Genomic DNA, 26,647 nt, shown 5'->3' on the forward strand with positions numbered 1-26,647 from the left:
CGTGGTACACTTTCCACACATGGGGGCAAATGGTCATATGCATAAAATAAAGGCAATAAACAAAATCGTTAGATGAACTTTCTCGGGCTGGGGAATATAACTAATGACACTGGTATATCGCCTCGCATGCAGGAAGCCCTGGAGTCAGTCTCCAGCACAGGATAAAAAGCAACACCCTCTTTTCTATTTCACAGCAACAACAACAAAAGCCAATGGAAACAGGAAGTGGTGACATATGCCTTTAATCCCAGCACTTGGGAGGCAGAGGCAGGGGGATCCCTTTGAGTTCAAGCTAGCCTGTTTACAGAGTGAGTTCTAGGTCAGCTGGGGTTATAGTTTATCTCTCTCTCTCTATCTATCTATCTCTATCTATCTATCTATCTATCTATCTATCTATCTATCTATCTATCTATCTATCATTTGGTCTTAAGAAGAAGAAGGCACTAACACAGAGCTACAACATGGATGAACCTTGCAGCTATCATGCTAAATGAAACGAGACAGACAAAAGGGCCAGGCACTGTATGACTCCACTTTGATGAGGCATTTGGAGTTGTCAAACACAGAAACAGAAAGTAGGCAGGTGATAGCTGGAGGCTCTGGGAGGGATATTAGTCATCACTTAGTGGGTAAAAAGTTAAAAGATGCAAGAACAAAATGGATGAGCTTACTGCTACTCCAACTGCGTAAAATGGCCACGTTCCGACTACGCAATTTTTTATTTATTTATTTTTTACAGTTATTGATCTCTTGCGTGTGTAGGAATTTCTTGTATGTGTGCAAGTGCCAGGGCATGAGTGTGTGGGTTAGAGGGGAACTTGCTGGGAGTTGAGTCTCTCCTTCCACTATGTGGGTCCTGGAGAACAAACTCCAGTAGTCAGGGTTGGTTGGCACCAGGGACTTTTATATGCAGACTTACCTTGCTGGCCCCAGGCTGTGTGCTTTACCATGGGAAAATGCTTTTTAAAATCTGGGAACAATCCATTAAATTGGCTTTATAACCGACCATTGTGGGTATGCCTTTAGTTAGAAAAATTCTGGTCTTTAGGACTAGAGGTGTAGCTGAGTGGTAGAGTATTTGCCTGGTGTGTGCAGGGTTCTGGGTTCAACCTCATCCCTGTCCTCTCTCTGATCTGTGTGATAGATAGAGCTGAACGGAACAGGGGGAACCAGATTGTCAAGTGACAGAGGGTCAATCACAAAGGGCTCCTTGGGGGAAATGAATGCCTTCATTCAGGAGTAGAAAGGCACAGCCTCTGGAACCGAGGCTGGGAGAGATGAGAGGCATGGGTGGTGGTGGGGGGTTGTTTATCCAGTCTTCAAGTCTCAGATCTTGATGTTTCCGTTTCTGTTTCTGGCGTGATGACTAGTTTGTGCGCAGGGTTTTCTGTGGCGGTATTTTCATTTCTCTAGGCCTTGGATCTGTGAGTGGAATTGCTGATCATACGGTGCCCACAGTAGCCCAGGAAGACTTGCAGATGTTTTCCAGCGTGGCGGTAGCATTCCACTCCCAGCAGTGTGGGAAGCTCCTGGCTTTTCTAGTTGACCAGTAGAATGGAACATGTTTTTATATGCTCCTTGGCTGTGTTTATCTCTTCTTTGGGAAAATATCTCTTCAGGTTTTTTGTCTGTTTTAAAATTGGAGTATTTGTCTTTTTTAAAAAAAATTAAATTTTAATTTATATATTCCAAATGTAAGTTACTTATTATGTATTATTGACAAAGCACTTTTCTCATTCTATGAATTATATTTTCCATTTTATTTATTTAGTAAATTTCAAATTTTTATTAGTTCACTTATTGTCATGTAAGGCGTGTTTTGCCCGCATGTATGTCTGTGCACCAGATGTGTGGCTGGTGCCCTCAGAGACCAGAAGAAGGAATCAGATCCCCCTCAAACTGGAATTATAAATGGTTGTGAACAGCTGGGAATCAGTGTAAGTCCTCTGGCAGAGCAGCCAGTGCTCTTAACGGCTGAGCCGCCACTCCAGCCCCAAGATCCACTTCCTTATCTTTACGATATGTGTGTGAGTTTACCTCATGTGTGCCACATGCATGCGATACCCATGAAGGTCAGAAGAGGGATCAGCTCGCCAGGAAGTGGAGATACAGAGGGTTACAAACCACTGTGTGGGCGCTGGGAACAGAACCTGGATTTTGACAAGGGCAGTGGATGACAGTCTCCCTGTCCCTCCTCCATGGCCTCTGCATCAGCTCTGCTTCCTGCCCTGCTTGAGTTCCGGTCCTGACTTCTTTTGGTGATGAACAGCAGTTTGGAAGTGTAAGCCGAATAAGCCCTTTCTTCCTAAATAAATAAATAAATAAATAAATCTATTTTTAAAATAAAACCGCTGTGGCCCTGTGGATCACATCAGGCCCATGTCAGGCTAGCGAGCAAGCATTCATCTTCTCACTAGCTTACTGGTGGTGTTTGAAGCACCGAAGCTTAAAGTTTGGGTGAGGCCCGAGCCATCAATTTGTTGCTGCTGTTGGTGACTGCTCTTTCACTGTTGGTTTATAGATCAGGTTTATAGGTTTATAGATCGTCACCTACAACATGACCACAAAGGCTGACACATCCACCTTCTTCGAAGTGTTTTCGTGGCCTCTGCTCTCACGCTGAGGTTTTAAGCCATGTTGAGCTAATGTTTGTGCATGACATTGTACACCCTGATTATAAAACGACTCTGTCAAGAGCATCTCAGCGCTGCGACTTTTGGCTTAGCTTTTAGTACTTTTGGTCGACATCTTCAAGCAGTTAAGAAAGTTTCGTGAACCCAGTACTCAGGAAGCTAAGACAAAGGATTTTGGGTTTGAAGCAAGCTCAAGCTGTACAAAAACACCCAGTCTCATAAAAGTGCTTCCCAAAAGATTCTACTAAAAGACGCTCAGTGCACAGTCTCAGGCACAAGCCTAGCTTTTCACGTGTCATGCCATGCGAGATTTTGCTATTATTTTTAGAGAGGATGATCTTGGCATGCAGTATCTTTCCCATACTGTCTTTGCCTTAAAAAAAAAAATCTTGTGGGATGAATTCAGAGTCATCCTTTTAAAACTGTTCTTTGTGGGCTGAAGAGATGGCTTGGCGTTGTGGGCATCAATCTGCTCTTCTAGAGGGCTTGGGTTCAATCCCCAGCATCTTCATGTTTGGTTTATATCCATAACTCCAGCCCTAGGGAATCTGAAGCCCTCTTCTGGCCTCTGCAGACATGAGGCGCACATGTGGTGTCCAGGTACATATGTATACAAAACATCCATACACAAAATAAATCAATGAAAAAAATTCAAACTTGCTGTTTCTGCAAGTTTTTGAGACTACCTGTCAAAGTTCAGTAGTGCTAGTCTTTACAGCTATTCATGCCAAAGCTTTTTTTTTTTTTTTTAATTCTTTTGGAAATACTTTGTCAATCAGTTCCTTTAGTGAGTTGAGACTATTTAGGTTTTCTATCCCTTTAAACATTGGTTAAGATTTTTCTAGAAATTAAAAAAATTGATTTCAATGACATGAAGTTTATGAGTCTATCTTTTTTTGTCTTCCTTTAAATCCCTTAAAATTTAGCATTTGTTTATGTATTTACATATATATATATATTTTAAACATTTACTTAAAAATTTCACATATATGAGTGTTTTGGATGCTTGTGTGAATGTGGACCACGTGCATGCCTGATGCCCACGGAGGCCAGAAGAGGTGTCAGATCCCAGAAATTGGAGTTCCAGATGATTGTGAGCCACTGTGTGGATGCTGAGAACTTACCCGAGGTCCTCTGAAAGAACAGTAAGTGCTCTTAACAGCCGAGCCATCTCTCCAGCTCCTCAGTTTTATTTTATGTGTATGGGTGTGTGTGCATGTGAGTCCAAGGGAGCCAGCAGAGTTCTTGGGATTCCCGGGAGTTAGAGCCACAGGCCTGGTGTGGGTGCTGGGAACTGGGCCCTCTGAGGACCAGTGTGTACTCTTGGCTGCTGAGCCACCTTCCTGTGGCTTTCTGTGTGGTTTTGGTGATCTTTGTCATGATGGGGTTTTCCTGCATTGGTCTTCTCCTGAACACTCCTTGGTTCACTTGTGCTTATGCTCTGGTTGTCCTCCGCTGTGCATTTTTCTACTGTCCCATGCTGGATGCTTGCCTCTGTAATGGTAGATGTCTCGTACTGTCTATGTCAGCCAGTAAAGCAGGAGAGTACTGCTTTAGCTATTCCTCTTCAGCTGAGGGGTGATGGCAACACCAGCTCAGAGCTGTTCCATTTACCAGGTACCAAGTAGCAGTCCACACGCCTTAGGTGTTAATACGCTTGTGTTTACAGACATAGCACCTATCACTGGTAGCTTTTCACCTACAAATTTAGAAATATTTAAAATTTCCTATTTTTTTTGTCTTTCCTTCCTTTCTTTCTTCCTTCCTCCCTTCTTTTCTCCTTTCTTTCTTTCTTTCTTTCTTTCTTTCTTTCTTTCTTTCTTTCTTTCTTTCTTTCTTTCTTTCTTCCTTCCTTCCTTCCTTCCTTCCTTCCTTCCTTCCTTCCTTCCTTCCTTCCTTCCTCCCTCCCTCCCTCCCTCCCTCCCTCCCTCCCTTCCTTCCTTCCTTCCCCTCTTTCTTTCTTTCTTTCTTTCTTTCTTTCTTTCTTTCTTTCTTTCTTTCTTTCTTTCTTTCTTTCTTTCTTTCTTTCTTTCTTTCTTTCTTTCTTTCTTCACAGGGTCTCCCTATATATCCCTGGCTGTCTTGGAGCTCACTATGTAGACCAGGCTGGCTTTGAACTCACAGAGATCTGCTTGCTTCTGCCTCCTAAGTGCATAAAGTCATGAGCCACCATGCTCAGGTTCTTTTACTTTCTTGAAAAAGCTTTTAATAAAAAATATTATGAAAGCCTTGAAAATAAATAAAAACAACACATACAAAAATGAACCGCACTTAAAGTCTATACAACTCAATGAATTTAAAAAAAATTGTATTGGCTCAAAGTGTTTGGTGAGAGAAGGGGCTATTTATAGTGCTGATTCCTAACACACACACATGGACACTCACATACACACACTCACACACACATTCACTCATACACATACACACACAGACACACACACATACACATACACACACAGACACATACACACACAGACATACATACACATACACACACACACACACACACACCCATACCCATACACACACAGACACACACAGACATACATACACACATACACACACACACACACACACATATATATATATACACATTCACACACATACACACACATTCACACACACATTCATATAATACACACATACATACACATACACACACATTCACACACACTCACACACACATTCACACACACATTCATATAATACACACATACATATACATACACATACACACACATTCACACACACTCACACACATTCACACACACATTCACTCATACACATACATGTACACACACACAGACACAGATATACACACATACACACACATACACACATTCACACACATACACACATACTCACATATACACACATGTTCACATACATACACACACATTCACACACATACACACACACAAATATACACACATGTTCACATACATACACACACATTCACACACATACACACATACACATTCACACACACATATATACACACATACACACATACACACATACACACATATACACACATACACATACATGCACACACATACACACACACACACACACACTTCAGCATTTGCATGCCTTTTGTTTTATTCCCGTTGCAACAGAGTACATACATTCACAGTTTGTGTATCCACTGTCATGATCTTTGGCTCTTCCATAGAAAGCATAACACATTTGTATTTGTTGTGATTACTGACATCTAAGGGTTAATTCTCACCATCTTCTTCTGAATGTTTTACATATCCTGCATCTTCCAACCCTGTCCTTGCCCTTTTGAGTAGAGTTTTTGGATTTAGGCAGAAGTTTCTTGAGTGACCCTTCACCTTAGGTAGGCCATTTTGGGTTCTTGAGTGGGTAGCACAGATCCCCGGGATTGGCTGATGTCCTCCCACCCCCCCACCCCACCCCCGCCCCCGTAGCTCTGGCTTTAGACTCATCCAACACTTCTTTCTTTGCCAACGTCTTGCATTTAAGAAGACACCTAGGGATGTGTTCTTCGTTGTGTCTGTTTGTGTGGGAAGGGGTTGATGGGGCTGGGTTCCCTGAAAAGCAGGTTCTGGACCAGACATGAGAGTACAGCTTCAGGGATCAAGACCCGAAGAAAGGAAAAAGAGGGAGAAACGGAGGCAGCCTCCGCTGAACACAGACGGCTCCCAGCGGGGGTACCCCTTCAGATTTGCCCAGGTTTGGGGTGAGAAGTGGCTCTGTGTGATCAGGGCTGTTCGTGATCCACGATCAGGGTTCATACCTCAGGGAAGGAGGCTCTCCTGGCTGAAAGCTGGTTCTGTCAGGTATGGTGCTCCCCCACGGATGGGGAAGGAGCCTTCGTTCTTGAGAGCCATGAAGGCTCTGCACAGCACTGCCAGGCTGCAGGTCACTGTCTTGTTGGAAACCGAACTCCTTGAATGGCTTTGTTTCCCAGCCCACAGAGCCGTATGGTGCTCTGCCTCCTAATGGTCAGCGTGTGCTGCAAGTCTACCCTGAAGCCATTCCTTCTCAGTCAAGAGTCTTTCACATGTGCAACCTCTGCCCTGATTCTAGCTTCTGGCCTGGCTGTGCCTGCTCCTAACTGGATGCCTGGCCATCTAAGTCCTCCCACTCCTTCCATTCCTCGGTCCACAGTGCCCCTTTGTCCCCTGAATTCCTAGCACCCGTGCTGGCAGCACTCGGATGCCGTGTGCGGCACCAGGCTGAGACTTTCTTGGTTGTACCCTGGATCGACCGGAGGTCTCTTCTTACCGCGCAAGTGTAGAGGATTCGTCTGTACAGCCCAGCCTCCTTTTCCTGGTGCCTCCAGGGTATGAATCTAGGCTGCACACTGTGGCTGGGGCACACCTGAGGCTCCTCGGAAATTGGGTCAAGGTAAAGTACAGCCTGCCTCTGTGCCGCCTTCACATGCATTCTGAGGCTCTCATCATGGAGCCGCCCCCCAACCCACCCCGGGGGCAGAGCTCGATGTTCTAGCGCCCCCCCCCCAAAAAAAAAGCAGGTGTAGCCCGAGAGGTTGGGACCGTGGCAGGTGGGTTTATCTACCTAGAGCGTGACACTTGGTGGGTGGGGATATCCTAGAAAGGAGAAAGGACTTCAATCAGACCGTGGTGTGCCCTGGGTCAGGAGGAGAGGCGTTGGAGTACCTGACCTTCCCCAGCGTCCCTCAGGGGCACAGTGATCCCCTATGCACTCTGTATCCTATCTCTTCTTTCCTGTCTGTCTCTCTCCAGTCCTTTTTGAACCACGTTCTTTTGAAGGAAAGTTAGCCTTGTGTGGGGGGTTTAGCTTCCCCCCCTTTTAAGTTCATTTACCTCTCACCTAAAAAATATTTCTCCACTTCATTCTTAACCCTAAGATGATCCTGTGGGCCCCTCTCTTTAGTAGGAGAAGGGTTTATTATTGTTCTTTTTTTTTTTTTTTTTTTTTTTTTTTGGTTTTTCGAGACAGGGTTTCTCTGTATAGCCCTGGCTGTCCTGGAACTCACCCAGGCTGGCCTCGAACTCAGAAATCCACCTGCCTTTGCCTCCCGAGTGCTGGGATTAAAGGTGTTGGGCCACCACGTCCAGCTCTATTATTCTTATAATACTATTAGTAGGTAATATTACCATAAATATTGGTGAAGAGTCACAAGCCAGGCTCTAGCTCCAAAGGGAGGATACACTAATTATTCCACACCGTTCAATAGATGGTCTTCTCTATTTCACCCTGTGCACAGATGGTAAGTGTGCTGTCCAGTGGCCATGGGGACAGTGGTCCAGCGAGTGCCAGTTTGCAGAAGGGAAGGTTTGTCTGGACTCGCAGATTTGGAGGTTCAGTGCACGTTGCTTGTGTTGTTGCTCTGTTCTGGGGTGAGGCTATAAGTCATGGTGGGAACTTGGTCATGGATGAGGCTGCTCACCTCATGAGAACCAAGAAGCAGTAGAGAGAGAAATGGTTGGAGCCCAGCATATCCCGCAGGGATAATAGCTAACTTCCTCTAGACCCCACCGGTGGTTTGAATGACAGTGGCCCCATAGGTTCATATATTTGCGTTCTAAGTCCCCAGTGGGTAATCTGTTTAGGAAAGATTAGGAGGCATGGCCTTGTTGGAGGAGGTATTCACTGGGAATGGGCTTTGATGTTTCAAAGGCTCAGCCCAGGTCCAGGTACATCTGATTAGGATAAAGCTCTCAGCCCTGTGACTGCCTGTCACCATGCTTCCTCCTGCCATGATGGTAATGGACTGATTCTCTGAAACTGGAAGCCAGCCCACAACAGCACAGTGACTAAGACCCATCCCCTACCGACTCTACCACATCTCCATAGCACCACAGACCGGTGACCAAGCCTTCAAAGGGTGGGTCTCTGTGGGACATTGAGGGACCCGTTGTAAAGCCCACAGCCTGTAAGGTCCGGGCAAGAGGTGCTTCCTTCATCTCACATCTCAGGACCCTGCCCAGGGGCTCCCATGATGTGGGGGTGTGCCCATTCGGGGAGAATGTGGCAGCACTGGGTGGTCCAAGAGTCCTCTGTGCCTGTGCCACCTGGAAGTGGGCTGGCCCGGGAGGGAATGGGGTGCTCAGTAGAAGCTCAGAGTCTCGGCCACATGTTAAGCATAACCGTGCCGGCCTGGATGCAGCCTCCATCTACTGCTGTGCTGAGGTGGCTGTTGTACTGGTCCCGGAGCCCAGCCTGGAGCATGCTCTGTGTTCTTCCTCTGAACCGACCCTTGGCTGGTGGACACCCAGGCATTCCTTTCTTTTCTCTGTCCCCCTGCACTGTGGGTCTTGCACCCTTCCAAGGCTTCTGCGGAGCTACAGGGCTTTAGACTCTCCCTGACTCAGCTGCTCCCCAGGAGTGACTCAAGAAACCATCCCTTGTCCATTCAGAGCCCTTACACGCTCCCCCGCTCTGCCACCGGTTTGCCAATCTCCTCCTTCCCTATAAATTTGAGAGTGGGAGAGTTGGGGGCCCAGCCGGATGATCATGCGCAGTGGACCAACCACGAGAAAACCAGCACCGCCCCTCACTCCCCACCCCACCCCACGGTTTTCTAGTAATGTTATCGTGACGCTTTGAGAGAAAAATCACGAGTCAGTCAGTCATGAGGGGGAACAGAGAGGAGCATTTCGATTATACTATTAATCTCCCAGAAACACTGGGGTTTTTCTGAAATTGGGCCACCTCCCTGGAGGAGGAAGCTTCAAGGGAGCAGAGACAGGTGGCATCACTTCCATGAACTGAGGCTTCAGCGGCTGCCACCCTGCTCCTGGCTTCCCTGTGCCCATATGCTTCAGGTCTTTGCTGCCCATCCTTGCTGGGCGCTCTTTCCCAGAAGTCCCTGCTCATCAAGAGAGTTCTCCTACTCTTGTCTTGAAAGGCCACTCTCCAGGTCCTAGGTCCTCCTACCAGTTACTGTTACCCATCATGCCTTTCACCCTCTGGCACACTCTTCTGTTAGCAGTGTTCTCTAGAGTAGTGGTTCTCAACCTTCCCAATGCTGCGACCTTTTAATACAGTTCCTCATGTTGTGGTGACCCCCCCCCCCCAACCATAAAATTATTTCATTGCTACTTCATAACGGTCACCTTGCTATTGTTAGGGATCATAGTGCAAATCTCTGTGTTTTCTGATGCTCTTAGCCACCCCCACATTCCCCGCCCCGTGAGAAGAGCATTCAACCCCCCCAAAGGGGTCGCGACCCACAGGTTGAAAAACATTACCTGGAATTTAGCACTTGGGTCTGCTACTTTGCTTTGGCATCCAGCCTTATGGCTGTATGATAAGTATAGCATGATATAATATATGTCACATACTGTAACAAAAATAGAATGAATGCATAAAAGACACATATGCTCATGTGTGACATTTGATAACTATTAACTGAAGATGGTTATAGCTTTAATTTCACAAGCTGGGCTTCGTGAGAGAGAAATGGATCATTTAAAATTATTTAATTAAAAGTATTGCTAAGTCTTAACAATCACTGGTGGGAATCAATCAATCAATCAATTAATTATTTTTGAGACAAGATTTCAACCTCGAAATCTTTCTGCTTTAGTCTTCCAAGTGCCTAGATTCCAGGTTCAAGGCACCACAGCCAGCTGGAAAAAAAGAGGTGCCCTCTCTCTACCCATAATGCCATATGAAGAGCTTAGGGATCTTGTGTGGAACAAGACCTTTGGGGGACTCTCTGAACCACAGAGTGATCACGTGATCTGCCTTTTGCTTTCTGGAAATTTCTGGAGCCAAGGTCTAGCTGATCCAAACAGTACTCTCTCTGGGGCTTTCTGTCTTCCTTCCATTCCCCCCCCCCCGTCTCGTTCTTTCTATTTTCCCTTTATTGAAAATAGATTTTTTTCATACACTATATTCTGCTGTGTATGTTTTCCCCTCTAAGGTCCTCCTCGCCACCTCCCCTTCCATCTGGATCCACCCCCTTTCTGTCTCTTGTTAGAACAGAAACATTCACCTAAAGGGTAATAATACAACAAAATAAAGTGAGATAAGACAAAACTGAACCAATCAGAGTTGGATAGAATGAACAAAAGAAAAAGCCAAAGGAGAAGAACAAGAAACACACAGGTGCAGAGACACATTTGCACACACAGGAATCCCATTAAACCACAGGACTGCAAGCCATAACATATATATGCAAAGGTATTAAATTAATTAATTAGTTAATTAAAATTTTCTTTTAAATGCCCTGACAAAACTAGAAAGGACCCTCCAAAGACGTCATTGAGTCCATTTTGTGCCAACTGTCTACCGCCTGCCCCTGAGAGTGGTTTGTCTACCCAGTGAGACCTGTTAGAGAAAACCAGTCTTTTTCCATTTGCAAGTGGTTGTCAGCTGCAGACAGGTTCTGGGTTAGGGATGGGGCTTTGTGTCTCCTTTGCCCCTCAATGCTGGTGTCCTTTCTAAGGGATTCACTCAGCAGAACGTCACGGCTGTGGGAGTGTGGCGGCAAAGTTCACTTCATGTCGAGTAGGAAACAGAAAAGGAGACAGCACACTGGTTTTATCAGACCCACTAGTGAATCTTAAATAAGATAATACTTTCCAGTTTCTGGAGGGCATTGTTAGTGGAAGTGATTAAACTTCAGGGGGCCTATTCCTCCTGTTTTAAATTCTCTGAGAAGTGACACCCCTCCCTCCTCTCCCCAACACACACAGTTTCCTTGGTAGCCAGCCACCTTGGGCAGCTACCTAGACAGGTCCCTAGTCCTTATATGACTATGAGATCATCCTGGGAGCAGAGGGTCTAATTTGATATCTGAAGGTCATGCACCAGGGTCCTAGCTGAGGCTGGCACAGGTCATCGGCCGCCACCACCACCACAGTAGGAAGCTGAGCTGAGCCTTGGGGGATCTGCCTTTCATAGCCAGGACCTCAGGACCCAAACTGTCCCGAGAGGTGTGTATCTGAGAGACAGTGGACAGTCAGGGAGTACTGTACACTTCTCAGTGCTTGAAGCCACTGAATATTGATTGCCTAGGCCTTCAATATATTAGCTGAGATAATTCTTCCTGTACTGTTTGCTGTGTGTGTGGAGGGGGGGAGGCTGGGGAAGCTAGCTTAGTCAGCACAAGCAAAATGACTTGGATGCGATCCTTAGGACCCCCCTCCCATGTAAAAAAGTAGAGTTTGGTGGCAAACACCTATAATCCTGGTACTAGGACAGCAAGGACAGGGTATTCCTGGGGCCTGCTGGCCAGCCAGTGAGCTTCAGATTCAGTGAGAGACCCTGTCTCGAAAAATAAGGTAGAAGGCGATAGAGGAAGACTCCAAATGTTGACTTCTGACTTCATGTGTAAGCACGTATGTGTGCACACACATACATACACATAGCATATGTAATGTAAAATTTTAATTTAGAAATGAGCTGCTTGTCATAGCCTCATGATCAGTAACAGGACCTTAAAATAAAGGTCAGCCTGCAGCATTTTACAGTATGCAGGCTTGCCTGTGGTGGAAGGGTAGTGTGTACGTGCATGTGTGTGTGTGTGTGTGTGTGCATGCACACATAACTGTGTGCCATGGTGTAGAGGTCAGAGAACCACTTTTGAAGTCAGTCCTCTCTTTCTATAACACGGATCCCAGGGACAGCACTCAGATCATCAGGCTTGGTAATAAGGTCATTGACCCGCTGTGCCATCCTACAGGCCTGAGAGCATGGTGCACTACATAAGAAGCATGCACGAAGACAGGACAGAGAGTCAACCATGATGATATTTCTGCCACATTCATTTTTAATTTTGTCCCCCTTTAAAAAAATAAATAAAACCCAACAAAATAGATTCAGCGTCTTCCTGGTGCTTGATTTTGCCCATCAAGCTTGCTGTCATGCATTCTTACTTAGATGTGTGCCCATATTTTCATCCTAGTTTAGTCCTCGTGGCTGTTGTTTTCTGTTTATTGAGATTTTTCCTGTGGGTTAGCTTTGCCACCTCACCTCTACGGTAAGGATTCCAAACACAAGAGCGTGCTTCCAACTCGTCATCCCAGTGGAGACTGCAGAAATGTTTGATACTCACAGGGACGAGTGAAGAAACCTCCTCTCCCCATCTTGTCCTGTTCCATCCCAAGTATATCTTTCTCATCATGGTCACATTGGGTGACAGTGGACAGTTGCCTATGCTTGGCTCAGGAAGGAAGTTTAAATTATACGATACTTGGTTTTGGAAGCAGTGTAATCCATTTTTAGATAAACCAGGAAAAAAATTACTAGCTTAAAAGAAGAATAAACCTTTTACTGCCACGTACCCCGATGACCAGCTTTATGGCAAAAAAACCTTATAAACGAGGACATGTTACACCCTCTTCGGCAGCCTGCTTTTGCCTATTTAAGTTACAGCGAACACCTCATCTGATGCACAGGCCTTGCACTTAATGGCTATATATTACTCTTTGCATAGCTCTTGGGTGAGGCTGCCTATTGTGGGTGGGAAGGTGATGATGGTGTGGCCAGATGACCTTTGTGATCAGTCCATGGGTAAGTTTTTCTCACCAGGCTGTCTAAACTTACTTGTAAACTACCATCCTCAATTGCTTTCTAATGCTATAATAAAGACCATGACCCAAAAAACGGGGGAGGGGTGTTTAATGTGACCTACATTTCCACATCACAGTCCATCATAGAGAGAAGTCAGGATAGGAACTCAAGTATTAATCTAGAGGCAGGAACAGAAGCCCTGGAGGAACACCACTTGCTAGCCTGCTGTCCTGGCAAGTTTGATGTCCACTTGACATAAAATATGACATAAGCTAGAATCATCTGAGAGAAGAGAACTCCACCTGAGGAAATGCTAACATAGGATCTAGTTGTAGGGCATTTTCTTAGTGATCAATGGGTGAGGCACAGGCCACTGTGGGCGGTGCCATTCCCTGGGCTGGTGGTCCTGGCTGCTATAAGAAAGCAGGCTGAACGAGCCACGAGGAGTAAGCCAGTAAGCAGCACCCTCCATGGCCTCTGCATCAGCTCCTGCTTCCAGGTTCCTGCCCTGTTTGAGTTCCTTCAATGATGGACTACAGTGTGGAAGTATAAGCCAAATAAATTCTTTCCCTACAACTTGCTTTTAGTCAAAGTGTTTTATCACAGCAAAAGAAACCCTATCTAAGACAAATTGATACAAGGAGCATTGAATATTGCTGTGACAAACCTGACCGTATTGTTTTGGGGAGGGTTGTGAAAGGACTTTGGAATTTTTGGATGGGAAAAGCCATTTAGTATTAAAAAGCTTGGTGAGCTGTTCTGTAGTAGCTTGGAAGTAAGAATGTTGAGACCATTGGGATGATGGTGGCCTGTCTTGTGAGGTTTCAGAGGGAAGCTAAGACTCTACCCGGCCTTTTGAGTGAAGGCTCTTTGTGTTGTCTGGTCAGCTGGAGCTGAAGAAACAGCTATGATCAACAAGAGGCCAGAACCACTGAAGTAAAACCTTTATCTTACTGGGACGATGGATGATGGTCAGCTGAAGCGAAGAAATTAGTGGTAATTAAGAAGAGAGCAGCATCATTGAGGTGAAATCCTCTGGGAAGTGTTTCCTTAGAGTCAGCTCACAGAGCTGCCAAATTTGTACCTTGCATTGGTAGCCAAAGTTGTTAATGTGTAGGAGTCACCCAAGTGGTACTGGTTTTGAAGGTATGAAGGGGTCATGAAAAGCCACTGAGGTTTGGTGCTGAGAGAGGCCATTGGATAAGGTACAGCCTCATCAGCAGTTGAAATTTCAGGATTAAAAGAAGTCATGGAGAGAAGTTGAGGCTTGGTACCATGAAGAGAGCTCAAGAGAGACTTTCAGTAAAAGTAGCACCCAGTTGCAGCAAAGACCCCAGCATTTTGAAGATGTTGGTACCATGCAACGACCACCAAGAATAGCAGTAGTGGTAGAGTGGAGCCTACCAGAGGTGTGGGACACAAGCTGTGTGTGCCGTGTGTGTGGAGCAGTGACCCAGGCCCCTTGGAAGAGCCCAGAAGATCATGAGTGAATAATTGAACATTTAGTTATTTATACATTTGGAGTTTGCTCTTGCTTTTTCTTTTCCCCCCAGATTGTGACTGTGTCCTGGTTTTTCCCTCTTGAAGCGAGAAAGTGTTTAATTTATTTTTTATTTTCCAGGAGCCCACAGTTGAGGGACTGAATTTTTAAATAGATGTTAGGTTTTGAAAGAGACTTTGGTTTTTTTAAAATAGACTGAATTTTAAAGTGTTTGAATTTATAGAGACTGTGGGACTTTTTTAGTTTGTAAAATGTTTTAGATTGTGTTTTTAATTTTAATGTGTGATCTTGGGGACGAACAAGAAAGGAAAGGTTAAGGCTTAAAAGTGATATGTGTGTGCATCAAATTGGCAAGGGAATCAACTGTCCTGGCTAGTTTTATGTTAACTTAATACAAGCTAGAGTCGTTTGAAAGGAGGGGATTTCAATCGAGAAAAAGCCAACGTAAGAGCCAGCTGTGGGGCATTTTCTTAATTAGTGATTAATTAGGATTCTTATAAATCCCTGGGCTGGAGGTCCTGGGATTTATAAGAAAGCAGGCTGAGCAAGCCATGAGGAGCAAGCCAGTAAGCAACACCCATCCATGGCCTCCGCATCAGATCCTGCCTCAAGATTCTTTTCCTGTTTGAGTTCCTGTCCAGACTTCCTTCAGTGATGGACTACAATGGGGAAGTGTAAGATGAATAAACCCTTTCCTCCCCAACTCACCTTCGGCTATTGTATTTCATCATAGCAATGGAAGTCATGACTAAAGACACCTGCTGTCTGGCTTGCACAGACTGCTTTCTTATATAACCCAAGACCACCCTTCTAGAAATGGCAACACTCATAGTGGGCTGGACCCTCCCCTATCAATTCACTGCTCAAGAAAATGCCCCACAGACTCTGTAACAGGGTCATCTAATGGAGGCATTTTCTCAACTGAGCCTCCGTCTTCCCAAACAACCCTACCTTCTGTCAAGTTGACAAAAAACTAACCAGCAAATTAACCAGCACAACCAGCTAGTTGGCAAAACCTCAGGTGGAAACATCTTCTTCGACTACAGGTAGTTTGGTAAGGCCTTTTAGAAATGAGAGCTTTTAAAGTCAGCCCAGGGCAGAAGTCTTGCCCACCTTTAAGCCTCTGCATCTTGGGCATAGGCCTAAACTCTGGGATTCTTGTTTTTCATCTGCAACTAAAGCCGATGAGACCTTCTGCATTCGTAGTGCCTGCTGCTGAAAAGTGCTCAACAGACGCTGTTCTTCCAAGTAAACCACACCTGTAAACTGACGGATGCCTCACTGGTTCCTTAAAGAACAAAGCACAGTCACGTCAACAAAAAACCACCACGTACAGTGTAGGACTGCACCACGGCGGATTGCTGTATTTTCTGAGCAGCCTGGCAACGAGATCGGCATCCCTCTGCCTTGGCGTTGTAGGCTGTCATCTGTTCTTGCTCGCCTTTTGGGTTAAGTTCTCTCTGCTGTGGAGCCTGGGGCAAGGGATGAAAAGCAACAGCAGCCATTCACCAGAGCATGAGTGTATAGTAGGCCTCGTGTATAGTAGCTAACCATAAGGAAGACCCCAGGAGGACTCACACCAGAACTGGCTAGAAGCTGCGTCAGCATGCTTGTGGGCAGTGAGCAGACGCCCAAGGAGGGAGATGGACAGCCCTGGAGTAAGCAGACCAAAGGAGCCCAGCTCTCCCTAAGGGTTTATAGCTGTGTGCTTAGCAAGGCTATCCTGAAAGGAATATGCATTTCCTAGGCCTTTAGTGTGTGTGAGCTTTCATTTCTTTTTCCTTGAGAATGAGCAAAACTGTGGGAAGTCAGTCACTTATCCGTCCTTGGTTGACAGTTGATGGACGCATCCTTTATGCTCTGTTATCCTGAGCAGGGAGCTGCCAGCTAAGCAGGTGACTGACTGGGTTGTTCTACAGCAGCCTGGTGGCTTTGAATACTGTATGGACACTGTGAAAAACAACAACAACAACAAAAAAAACCCCACAGCTCCTGCTACAAGTTAACCCCTGCAACCACTCTAGCAGCCGTAGCAGTTACAGCTACTCCAGTGGGCCAGCACTGGCAAATGGCACTCTGGCTGTTGCTGGCCTCAGGGATTTCCAGATGACCAAGCATGAAGCTGTTCTGTAGCTGCAGAGCTCTGCCCTACGTTCAACAGTGGGGAAGAGTCCTTGCCGAGTGACCCGGCAAAAAGCTTGTGGTTGACAGAGACTAGTTCTTACGAAGGGCTGTGATTTTTCTAGGAAGAAACTGGAAGGCGTGCTGTTATTGGTGCAAAGTACAATTCCACATTTACACGCCATACCCGTTCTGAGCGCAGCAACACAACGAGGCTGTTCCCTATGTATTTTTTTGAGTCAGCGAAGGCATCTGTTTGTGTTGCATTATTAGTTCCAATAAAAGATGTCTCCTAAGTGACCTTTTCTCGCTTACTTGTGGTCGCTGTCCTGGGTAGGGGCAAGATGACTTGCTAACTCGAGGAGTGGATAGCAGTGGCCATGACTGTGGCAATGATGACAGTTGTAGCAGCAGCTTTAGCAGTAGAAAGACAAGCCAGAAGGTGGCCCAGGGGAGTGAGTGGGAGTGGCTCCTTCAGGGAGCAGAGTTAGTGAGGGGTGGTGAAGGTTTGGAGATGGAGAAGATGGAGAAGCAAGCCTAAGGCTATGAAGATGTTGAAGCAGACTTGGCGCTCCAGTTACTGGAAGACTCCAGAGAACTTCCAAGGCCCAAAGATCCAAGGCTGACCCATAAGACTTGAGAACTTTACAGTTGCTGTTGAGGACCAGGACCGAGGGTTCTAGCACCCTTGGGAACTGTGGCATAGGTGGGTGCTGAGTGCTGTGACAGCTGCCACTAACCAAAGAGATGTGCCTTGGCAAGTGCTGATACGTTGGTAGTCAGGGCCCAGAGCAGCAACCCCAGGGGAGCACCTAAAACTGCAAGCATCTGTCTTCTACAACCCGGAACCACACACCTCCAGTTCTAAGGGCTTGAGAGCCACATGCATCCAAATCTGTCAGCTCAAGGATGCTCAGGAGCCCAGGCCTACCAATTCTGGAAAGCTATTCCTTGTCCTTTGGTGATTTCTGTCTGAGCGGAGCAAAATGACCTCAACAAGAACAGCTCATGTCTCTGATACTCTCCCTCAAGGACTCCAGAGACATCCTAGCCTCTTCATTCATTAGATTATGAAAACAGAGACCTCGAGAAGTGCAGAGAATTGACTGAGGGCACCAGCTAATTAGAAGGGTGTGGCTGGAACAGCTCCAAAAACCCATATGCAGTCCTCATTCCCTCAGCAAAGAGGCTATTTATTAATAATTTTATTAACTATTTTCCTCATTTTTTCCCTCTGTCTCCTCTTCCCCTGCCTAGAACTCCCCTTTTCCTTCCTCCTTAGCTCTATTCTGACTCTTAAGTTCAATGTGTATTCTACTGGAGGTGGCATTAAGAGTGTTCTCATATTTAAGGGCCAGGCAGATGTAAGTGGGTTTTGGAAATTCTAGGCATTGTTATATGGCAATGATTCCCAGTAGGGGTGATTTTACCTCCAGAAGCCATTTGCACCTGGAGACATTTTGATAGTCCTAACAGGAGATGTGGAGCCAACTGACAGAGACTTGGGGACATCACTCGATGCCTTATGCAGCACAGGACAGTCCCATAGCAAAGGGCTCTCCAGCCCCAGGTGAACACAGTACAAGCTGGAGAAAGCTTGTCCCAAAGTACTTAGGAGGGCGTCCCCTTTTATTCTTAGCCACTTTACAAAGCTGGTCAGTTCCCTCTCTTGAACAGCACACTCCCTACCAGGCCAGAGGCTCAGTCTGGGCAGAGCTGCACCATGGTTCCAGAGCACCAGTGGGGCCCTTCAGGGTACCAGCAGCTCTGGATGCAGAATCCCTTTCTATGAGCCAGCTTCCCCAAGAGCAAGCCTACTGATGTCCATGGGGTATGTGGAAAGGGGACCTGGGTGTGTGCAGCTTTGTGTGCCTAACTGCTTCTTATGTATGCTTAATGCAGTCCCCCTGCTTTGGGTGCCATCTCACATGCCCACCCCTGTCTATTCCTGATCCTTCTGTAGTTGTGTCCTGAGAACGGATCAACTTGTTGCAGGCCACTAGGACGCTGCTCTCTCTAGCCCGAGTTCGTCACCCACCTGCTTGCTGTCTCTCAGGACTGTTTCTGGTCCCTTCTGTTACCTCTTCTCCATGCTCACATTCTCGCTCGTTGCTTTGCTACCATTGTCGTAAGGCTGGGGAGGGTGTTGGATACACGTGTGCTCAGTCTGTCATCTTAAACCAGAAGTGAGAATCCTCATATGGTGGATTAAAATCCTCCAAGTTGTGTCTGGCACAGTACTGGGGATAGAGTTCTTTTCACTTCACTCTCTAGAACTAGGAACTGAGGGACAACACACACAGGAGTCAGGAGAGCGCTGTGACTTTAGTCCTAGTGAGCCTCTGTTTCCTTACTTGTAAAAATGTGCACTTTGCTGTGTGGAAAGGATGGGAGTGAGGGAAGGATGCAGCAGAATGAAGGTAACATGATGTCTTACGACCACCATCCCCTTGATTTGGATTATCACCATCTTCTCCATCTAGTGTATAATTAAAATGGACAGAATGCGACTCTTAGGTCTAACCCAACGTACCAGTGTGTATATCCATTGCCTCATTTTCTTGCCAGAGGCTTCCAGTTTGGTTGGCAGAGGGGCGACCAACAGGCCAATTGGACTGGGCTCTTTAATGACAGCGACAGCCCAACAGAGCAGAACATCACTGGCTCCAGCTCCAGGTACAGACCCCAGTGAATGGTGGGGGAAGGGGAAGCCCAACTGGAGGGGACTCTGAAGCCCCTACCTCATTGCCTGTCCCTAGAGCTGTCCTCAAGGGGAGGAGTGCCTTGATCTTCACTTCCACAGATCACCACATTTGGGGTCCTCCGTCCATCCTTTGAGGGGTGAGTGGATATGAGGAACAAGGGATAGGACCCTACCCTAACCCTGTGAAGATACTGGCCTTTTGGGTAAGGTGGGATGGGAACTCTGGGCCTGAGCCCCCATTAATATGTGGGAACAAGAGCTGTGTCTATAAGGCAGAAATTTCAGAACTTGAGTTGGCAAGTGCTTGTGTGTGAGGGAGGGTGTGGTGACATCAGGGGATTGGATAAGGGGTTCCCTGCTTCTTTGAGGTTCGCTGCCCAGACACAGAGGTTTCCCCATGGCCAGGGTAGAACAATCTCTTTCAAGACGACACTGCGCCGTAACATTCCTACTATCTTCTCCTGTTATTCCTTCTTCATCTATTGCAACATTTAAAGCTAAGGTCAGGAACTCAGGGCCCTTCTGCTGACATGGAGAGGAGCTCGACAGTGTTTGTTGAGTGGATAAAAGCAGAATATCCTTAGGTGAACACATTTTTGCAAAGAGGGATTATGTGGCCAAGACGGGATGCTTTCTCTGTTGGGAGCTGTGCATGGCAGGAACCAGGGCCTGATTAAGTTGTTTTGTCCTTTGATTGCTCTCTCCCCACCCAGTATGAACTGTCAGGTCTGCTTCCCTGAGATTTCTTTGCTGTTAGTCTTGACCTTAATCATTGAATCGACCTTGGAGAGAAGAGATGATGAGCTTTGCAGGGCCCCAAACAAGCCTGCCTTTGTCAAAACTTCGGGAAAGTAAAGTAAGGCTACAGTGTCAGAAAGCAAGTGGGCATCTGTCGACAGGGCAACCCCAGGTGTGCCAGATGGGCACACACCATGGTCAGACTTCAAGAATCTGATGCCTGTCTCTCAGGACCAGAGTTCTTCCTTACTGTGGGCAGTGGGAGCATGGGAAGTAGAGCAGGGTCCTGGATGTCCTGGGACAGTGAGTGTACCAAAGCTGTCTTTCAGGTGATTGGTCATTTGCCATGTCCTGCCCACTTAGATGTGAGGAGGTCTAGGTAAATGAGTAGGTGCCCATCTCCCTGAGAAGCTTCATAGGAGAGATAGATACTTGAGAAAGACCTGGGACAGAGAATACTGGAGTGAGCAGGATGGACAGGCCCAAGGAGGCTGTTTCTGGATAGACGTTCTCAGTCAATAGCTGAAGCCATTGAATAGTGCATAAATTTGATCGTTACTGTGACCAATACTTGGCAGAAATAACTTAAAGGAGAAAAGATTCACTTACTCATCCTTCCTTCCTTCCTTCCTTCCTTCCTTCCTTCCTTCCTTCCTTCCTTCCTTCCTTCCTTCCTTCCTTCCTAGGCTTCAGTTCATCATAGTTGGTAGGGTTTGGCAGAGCAGTAACAGGAGAGAGCCTGGGCTCTCAAGGACATACCCGTAGTGGTATACTTCCTCTGAGCAGGGCCTCACCTTCCACAGGTCTATACCACCTACCGATATCCCATTCAAAATTTGAATCCAGGGATGGATGAAACCACTCAAAGGTCAGAGTCCTCAAAATCTTATCTCTGGAAAGGGTCTCACAGACACAACCAGAGGTGTGTGTGCTCATATGCGCTTCTCAACCTAATAAAGTTGGCAACCAAGATTAGCCATTCATGAAAATGTACACACAATACTGTTGGTGTACTTACTGTGCTTAAGAGCCACGGATTGGCCATCGACTGTCCCTTGGCAGCCCAGGGGCCCTTGGCTTGCCTTGTGTTTACACGGGAAGAGCTGTGGTCCCAAGGCCAGCATGGTAGCCCCAAGGCCTGAACGTGATGTGTGGCCATGCTGCTCCACTCAGACCATTCTGCCTACCTCAGAACATCTGCCCACTTGGTTTCTGACACTGTCACCACAGGTTTACCATTTCAAAGCTTAGATAAAAGCTCTGTCCCTAAATTTTCCATCTGCCAGCATCTTCTCTTCCTTATCCTCATCCTATTTCTCTACCTCCCTCCCCTTCTCCCCCCTCCTTCCCCTTCTCCTCCCCTCCCGCCCCTTCTCCTCCCCCCCTCTCCTCCCCTTTCCTCAAATGGAGCCATCTGCCTTTCTCTCATTTCCTGTCATCTTTCTTGGCCCACATTTCTTCCTCCTTTCCTTCTCATCTCCCTTGCTCCCTATTTTTCTCTACTTTATAACTACTTTAAACTTTATAAGTTTATAACTTTTAAACTTTATAACTACTTTATAACTTAGAGCTCCCCCTTTCCCTCACCTTTGACTCCTCAGGGGTGGAGACATGGCTAAAGTCTGTTTACTTCTGGAATCCAGAGGCTCTTTAAGCCAGCAACTTTACACCCCACCCCACCCCTGAACCTATTTTCTTTTGGAGAGCTGCCATCTGACCAAGTGTCAGAATAAGTGTCTTGAGCACACCCCTCTCCCCCACAACTTTGAGGAACAATTCCAATTTCAAATCTCAACTTTCGTCTATTCTTAAAAGGCGTGTTTGCTCCTCCTGCTCAGACAGTAACTGTGGGCTTGCTCTGAGTTTCTTACTACATTCCCTTGTGCCGAGTGGTGATGGGTATGGGTACAGAATGACTCCAACTAAGTCCCCCTGCTTCTTCTTATTTGTGAGGGTCAGAACAACAATATCTAATAACCAGGACGGTGACAATCAGAAGCTTTGACCACAGACCTGTGCATAACACTTGAGCCACTGCTGCCACCCTCCCCAGTGTGAAAGGCTGTATTTGATGTATGCGGTTCTAACATGGGAAGAATGAATAACGTAATCAGAACCAGGCCCCAGATGGGAGATTTCTCACCTGGATGAATGAGCAGCTTGTGCCAGCTTGAAATGTGCTGGACAGCTCCCCCGGCAGCAGCTTTCCAGCCTCCACGGAGGACTTACTTAAAAAGGACAGATGTCATGTGCGTCATCCCAGTTAACAACTTTGTATCTGGGATATAGAATATCTTTGTGGCATTATACACCTACTGAATAATTCAGTGCCTGCCATATTTTATCCTCTATAGTCATGTGGTATGTAGAAGCGTTGGTGCAGCCTGTTAGCATTTTATTATTAACGGGGATGGGGAGGAAGTCAGGAGGAGCCAACTATAACCATATGATGATGAGGAGGAGGAGCACGCCAGATCACAGTTTCCAGGAGTCCCAAGGAAGAGAAGAAGCCCGTCTGAAAAAGTCCAAGCACAACCACAAAGAGAATCCTGGCTGATAGTGCTCACTGGGGCTGCGGTCAGATCTAGTGAGACACACACCAGGAGAAACTGGACTGAGCTGGGAAGTCTCTATCATACGATATACACGAGCATACAGCTTTATGAAGTTCAACTCAGGTCTATGAAATATTGCCCAGTAAGAATCCCCAGGGGGACTGCTTTAGTGTGCAGAATGGAGTGGCTGTTAACCAGCAAACATTAAGTGAGTGTTTAGCCCAAGCAGAGGGGTCTTTGAAAATGGTTCCTGTTCCGATTAGGAGTGTATGTTTCTATCTCCTCGGCTAGTAGTGGTGAGCCCTCTTATCGTTTCCAGCACATGGGTGGTACCTGCCATAGCAGGTGCTCAATAGATGGTGGCAGCGCAGGAGGAGGAGTGAAGGGGGAGGTGGGGGCTAATGGTAAGACAGAAAACTCCAGCTCCTCCGTTTCCAGACATGCCCTCTGGATTCGACTTTGTCATCTCCCAATGCCGTCTTTAAAAAGTTATTCCTTCACAGGCTGGAACTATCAAAGATCATCTCTTGGGAAGAGCAGACGAATAGATACCCAGAGGGTCCTGGGATCCAGGATAGAAAAGAGGAAACTGAAAGCCAGGGGTAGGGGGTGTGTAAGAAGCAGAAAGAGAAGAGTCGGTGAGGGTGGGCTATAGAAATGCCTGTGGTAACTGACTGAGAAACCCTTCCAAACGCTTCCATGCCTGTCACCAGACATGGTAATTCTGGGAGGTGGGCCAAGGACCTTGTCTTTTTTTCTTTTTTTCTTTTTTTCTTTTTTCTTTTTTCTTTTTTCTTTTTTTGGTGAGCTGTGTGCCTTGGCTCCTCTAGCCTACCTATGTGTCTGACCCCAGCTGCTCTGGGAAGGTAGCTGTCTCCTTGTTGGTTGACCACTCTGCCTTGTAGGGTGGGCAACATGGGATCCAATTCCTCATACCATCTCAGGGAAAATCCCCACCCCAGTTCCCACTCACACTAGTGCTGAGGGCAGCTAAGGCAGGAGACCCTCCCTCCTCCAGGAGCTGTCCATCATCCATGGCTGACCCACCTCCAGGAGCTGTCCATCACCCATGGCTGACATCATGGTCTAGAGTGACAGCCCAGGGGCCTCCCTCAGTGCTGTGGCCATCTCTTCCTTGGGTCTCTCTGATAGCCCAGTACACTTGACTTCCTTTCAGTTCCTTTCCGCCTGCTCTAGAGGCAGTTTCTACCATCACGCACATGGAATTCCCTGAAAATTGCACACATGTGCTTCTGAGTCTTCTCAGACACCCCCAGTCCTCAAGGTTTTTCACCATGGAGACCTACACATGCATCTTGGGGAACCTCTGGATCCTTGAGCCCTGGATGCAGCCTGATCTCATTGGTTCCTCTTGGCTTCTACACCAACCTTGGCCCTCCATTCTAACAGGATGGCCAGAGGAAGAAATGAGAGGTGACCCAAGAAAGACCACCTGAGGTCTAAGGCAGAGCTAGTCTGACTGATGCCGCCACGCTGCCAGTGGCTAGACACTGTTTTTCTTGCCTTACTAGTTTCTAGACTGTGGAAGATGGAGGGTGACTGCCACCATAGCCCATAAGAGATCTGAGAGAACCAGTTGGATGTCAGAGGCCAAGGTTGAGATCAGCCACATGTGTGTCTAGCAAGTCCTGTGGAGCGTAGGAGAGGAATTGTCCTGTTTTATGACTGGAAGGAACTTGACCGAATCCAGTTCTGTCCTTTAATATGTGGCTTGTTCCCTAATTGTTCCGAGACAATGTATAATTAGGCACTAAGCTGTGGGATGCTGGCGGCAAGCACACTGGGAGTTTAGCGTGAAAGTCAAAGGCACTGCCCAGAGTGGGTGAGACTTGGCTTGGATCTGGAGGACCCTGTCTACAGCTTACCATCACTGGGGTGTAGCTGTATGTCAGACATTAATTTGCTGATCACATTCTGTGAATTACTGCTGGGTGAAGTCTTACCCTGGCACCTTTGTGTTGGGCACTATTACGATGCCACGTTACAGGTGAGGGGACTGAGTCACCTCCAGGTGGTATTCGGTGGTGGTGGGGGGGCAGCTCACCTGGGTAATCCTGACTCTGGAGCCCCAGCACTGGTGGGAGGTGTGGGAAGGATTCTTCATCTGAGTTGTGGGCTGGTCACCCATGATGGTAAATGCCTCTTACGTGTCCATCCATACATCTCTCCCTGCTCTTGACTGTTGGGCTAAAATAAAAAGAACATATGGGTTTAAGTAGACCGCCTCTCTGCATGTTTCCCAAGAAGGATACATATAGAGAGACAGTCTACTTTAATCCAAATATGGGAAAACTCATTTCCTTTAGGTTCATTTACTCCCTCCCCCATCTCTTTCCCACTTTTTTTTAAAAGGTGGGTACAGTGAACTTTATTGATGGTATTGAAAATAGTAGGACTCCCTAGGCCCATCTCATTATTCTGAGGGTCTGTGGATGCTGAGTGTTGAGGGCTGAGTTGGGGTGGGGACTCCTCAGTGGCCTATGGCCTCTCTCATGCTCTCAGTGCCCTTGGCTTTTTACTCCTTGAGGCCATGTAGGCCATGAGGTCCACCACCCTGATTCTGTAGCCATATTCATTGTCATTCCAGGAAGTGAGCCTTACAAAGTTGTCATTGAGAGCAATGCTAGCCCCAGCTTCAAAGGTGGAGGAGTGGGAGATACTGTTGAAGTCTTCAGCATAGCCCAAGATGCCCTTTAGTGGGCCCTCGAATGCCTGTTTTACCACCTTCTTGATGCCGTCATACTTAGCAGTTTTCTGCAGGTAGCATATCCATTCCATGACAGACACACTGTGGGTAGAAACATGGAAGGTCATGCCAGTGAGCTTCCCATTCAGCTCTGGGATGACCTTGCCCACAGCCTTGGCAGTACCAGTGGATACAGGGATGATGTTCTGGGCAGCCTCACAGCCATGACGCCACAGCTTTCCAGAGGGGCCATCCACAGTCTTCTGAGTGGCAGTGATGGCATGGACTGTGGTCATGACACCTTCTATGATGCCAAAAATGTCATGGATGACCCTGACCAGAGGGTGTTAAACAGTTGGTGCTGCAGGAAGCATTGCTGACAATCTTGAGTGAGTTTGTCATCCATCTCATGGTTCACACCCATCACAAGCACTGGGGCATCAGCAGAAGGGGTGGGGATGATAACCTTTTTGGCCCCACACTTCAAGTGGCTCCATGATGGTGGGGAGACTTGGTAGACTCCACACACACTCAGCACCAGCATCGCCCTATTTGATGTTAGTAGGATGTCATTCTTGGATGATGAGCACAGCCTTCCCATTGATGACATTCTTAGCCTTGACTGTGCTGTTGAACTTGCCATGGGTAGAGTCATACTGGAACGTGTAGACCATTTAGACCATGTAGTTGAGGTCAAGAATGGAGTCATATTCACTTTACCAGATAAGAAGGCAGCCCTGGTAACCAGGTGCCCGATACAGCTAAATCCATTCACTCCAACTTTTACCACTATGTAAATGTCTACTTGATAATCAAAGTGGGGAGCACTTCTAGTGACCCCCCAATTAAAAGCTATAGATTCACCTAGAAGCTCCACACACCCTCCTAGTATCTAAGGGCCAAGGCTGACACTGCACAAGAAGATGTGGCTGTCTCTAGAAGAGGAAGGAGCTGAGAGCCTCCTTCCCACTGTTGTGTTCTGTTCTCCCCTCACTTTTCAGGGGGGGGGGTATTTTTTTTTTATGATCCCCTGACCTCTGAGGTTAGAATTTTCTCAATTGTTATGGAAAATCCCTGTCTCAGTCTGCACCTGGGGGTTCCGCATTTCAGAATAACCCCACACCCAAGGTGGAGCTTCAGGTGTAGCAGTGGGCTTGGATACTGGGCAGCAGCCCTCCCACATGGCCACCCTTCCATTCTGCCTCCTGT

The 26,647-nt window shown here is 46.9% G+C and overlaps 1 protein-coding gene across 2 annotated transcripts in view; it reads left to right on the forward strand.

Moving 5' to 3' along the window:
- Window positions 1-26,647, forward strand: part of St8sia5 (ST8 alpha-N-acetyl-neuraminide alpha-2,8-sialyltransferase 5) — a 66,941-nt gene that overhangs the window by 5,603 nt on the left and 34,691 nt on the right. The window contains exon 2 of one of the 2 annotated variants that reach the window (XM_021150930.3): window positions 19,303-19,410. The exons of the other annotated variant lie outside the window; for it this stretch is intronic. Within the exon in view, the coding sequence (XP_021006589.1) occupies window positions 19,303-19,410 (108 nt within the window). The remainder of the gene's footprint in view (window positions 1-19,302; window positions 19,411-26,647) is intronic. 2 annotated transcript variants of the gene reach the window in all.

This window comes from Mus caroli, unplaced genomic scaffold, assembly GCF_978045245.1.
Source record: "Mus caroli unplaced genomic scaffold, Mus_caroli_1 scaffold_19, whole genome shotgun sequence".
In the NCBI taxonomy this organism is placed as follows: Eukaryota; Metazoa; Chordata; class Mammalia; order Rodentia; family Muridae; genus Mus; species Mus caroli.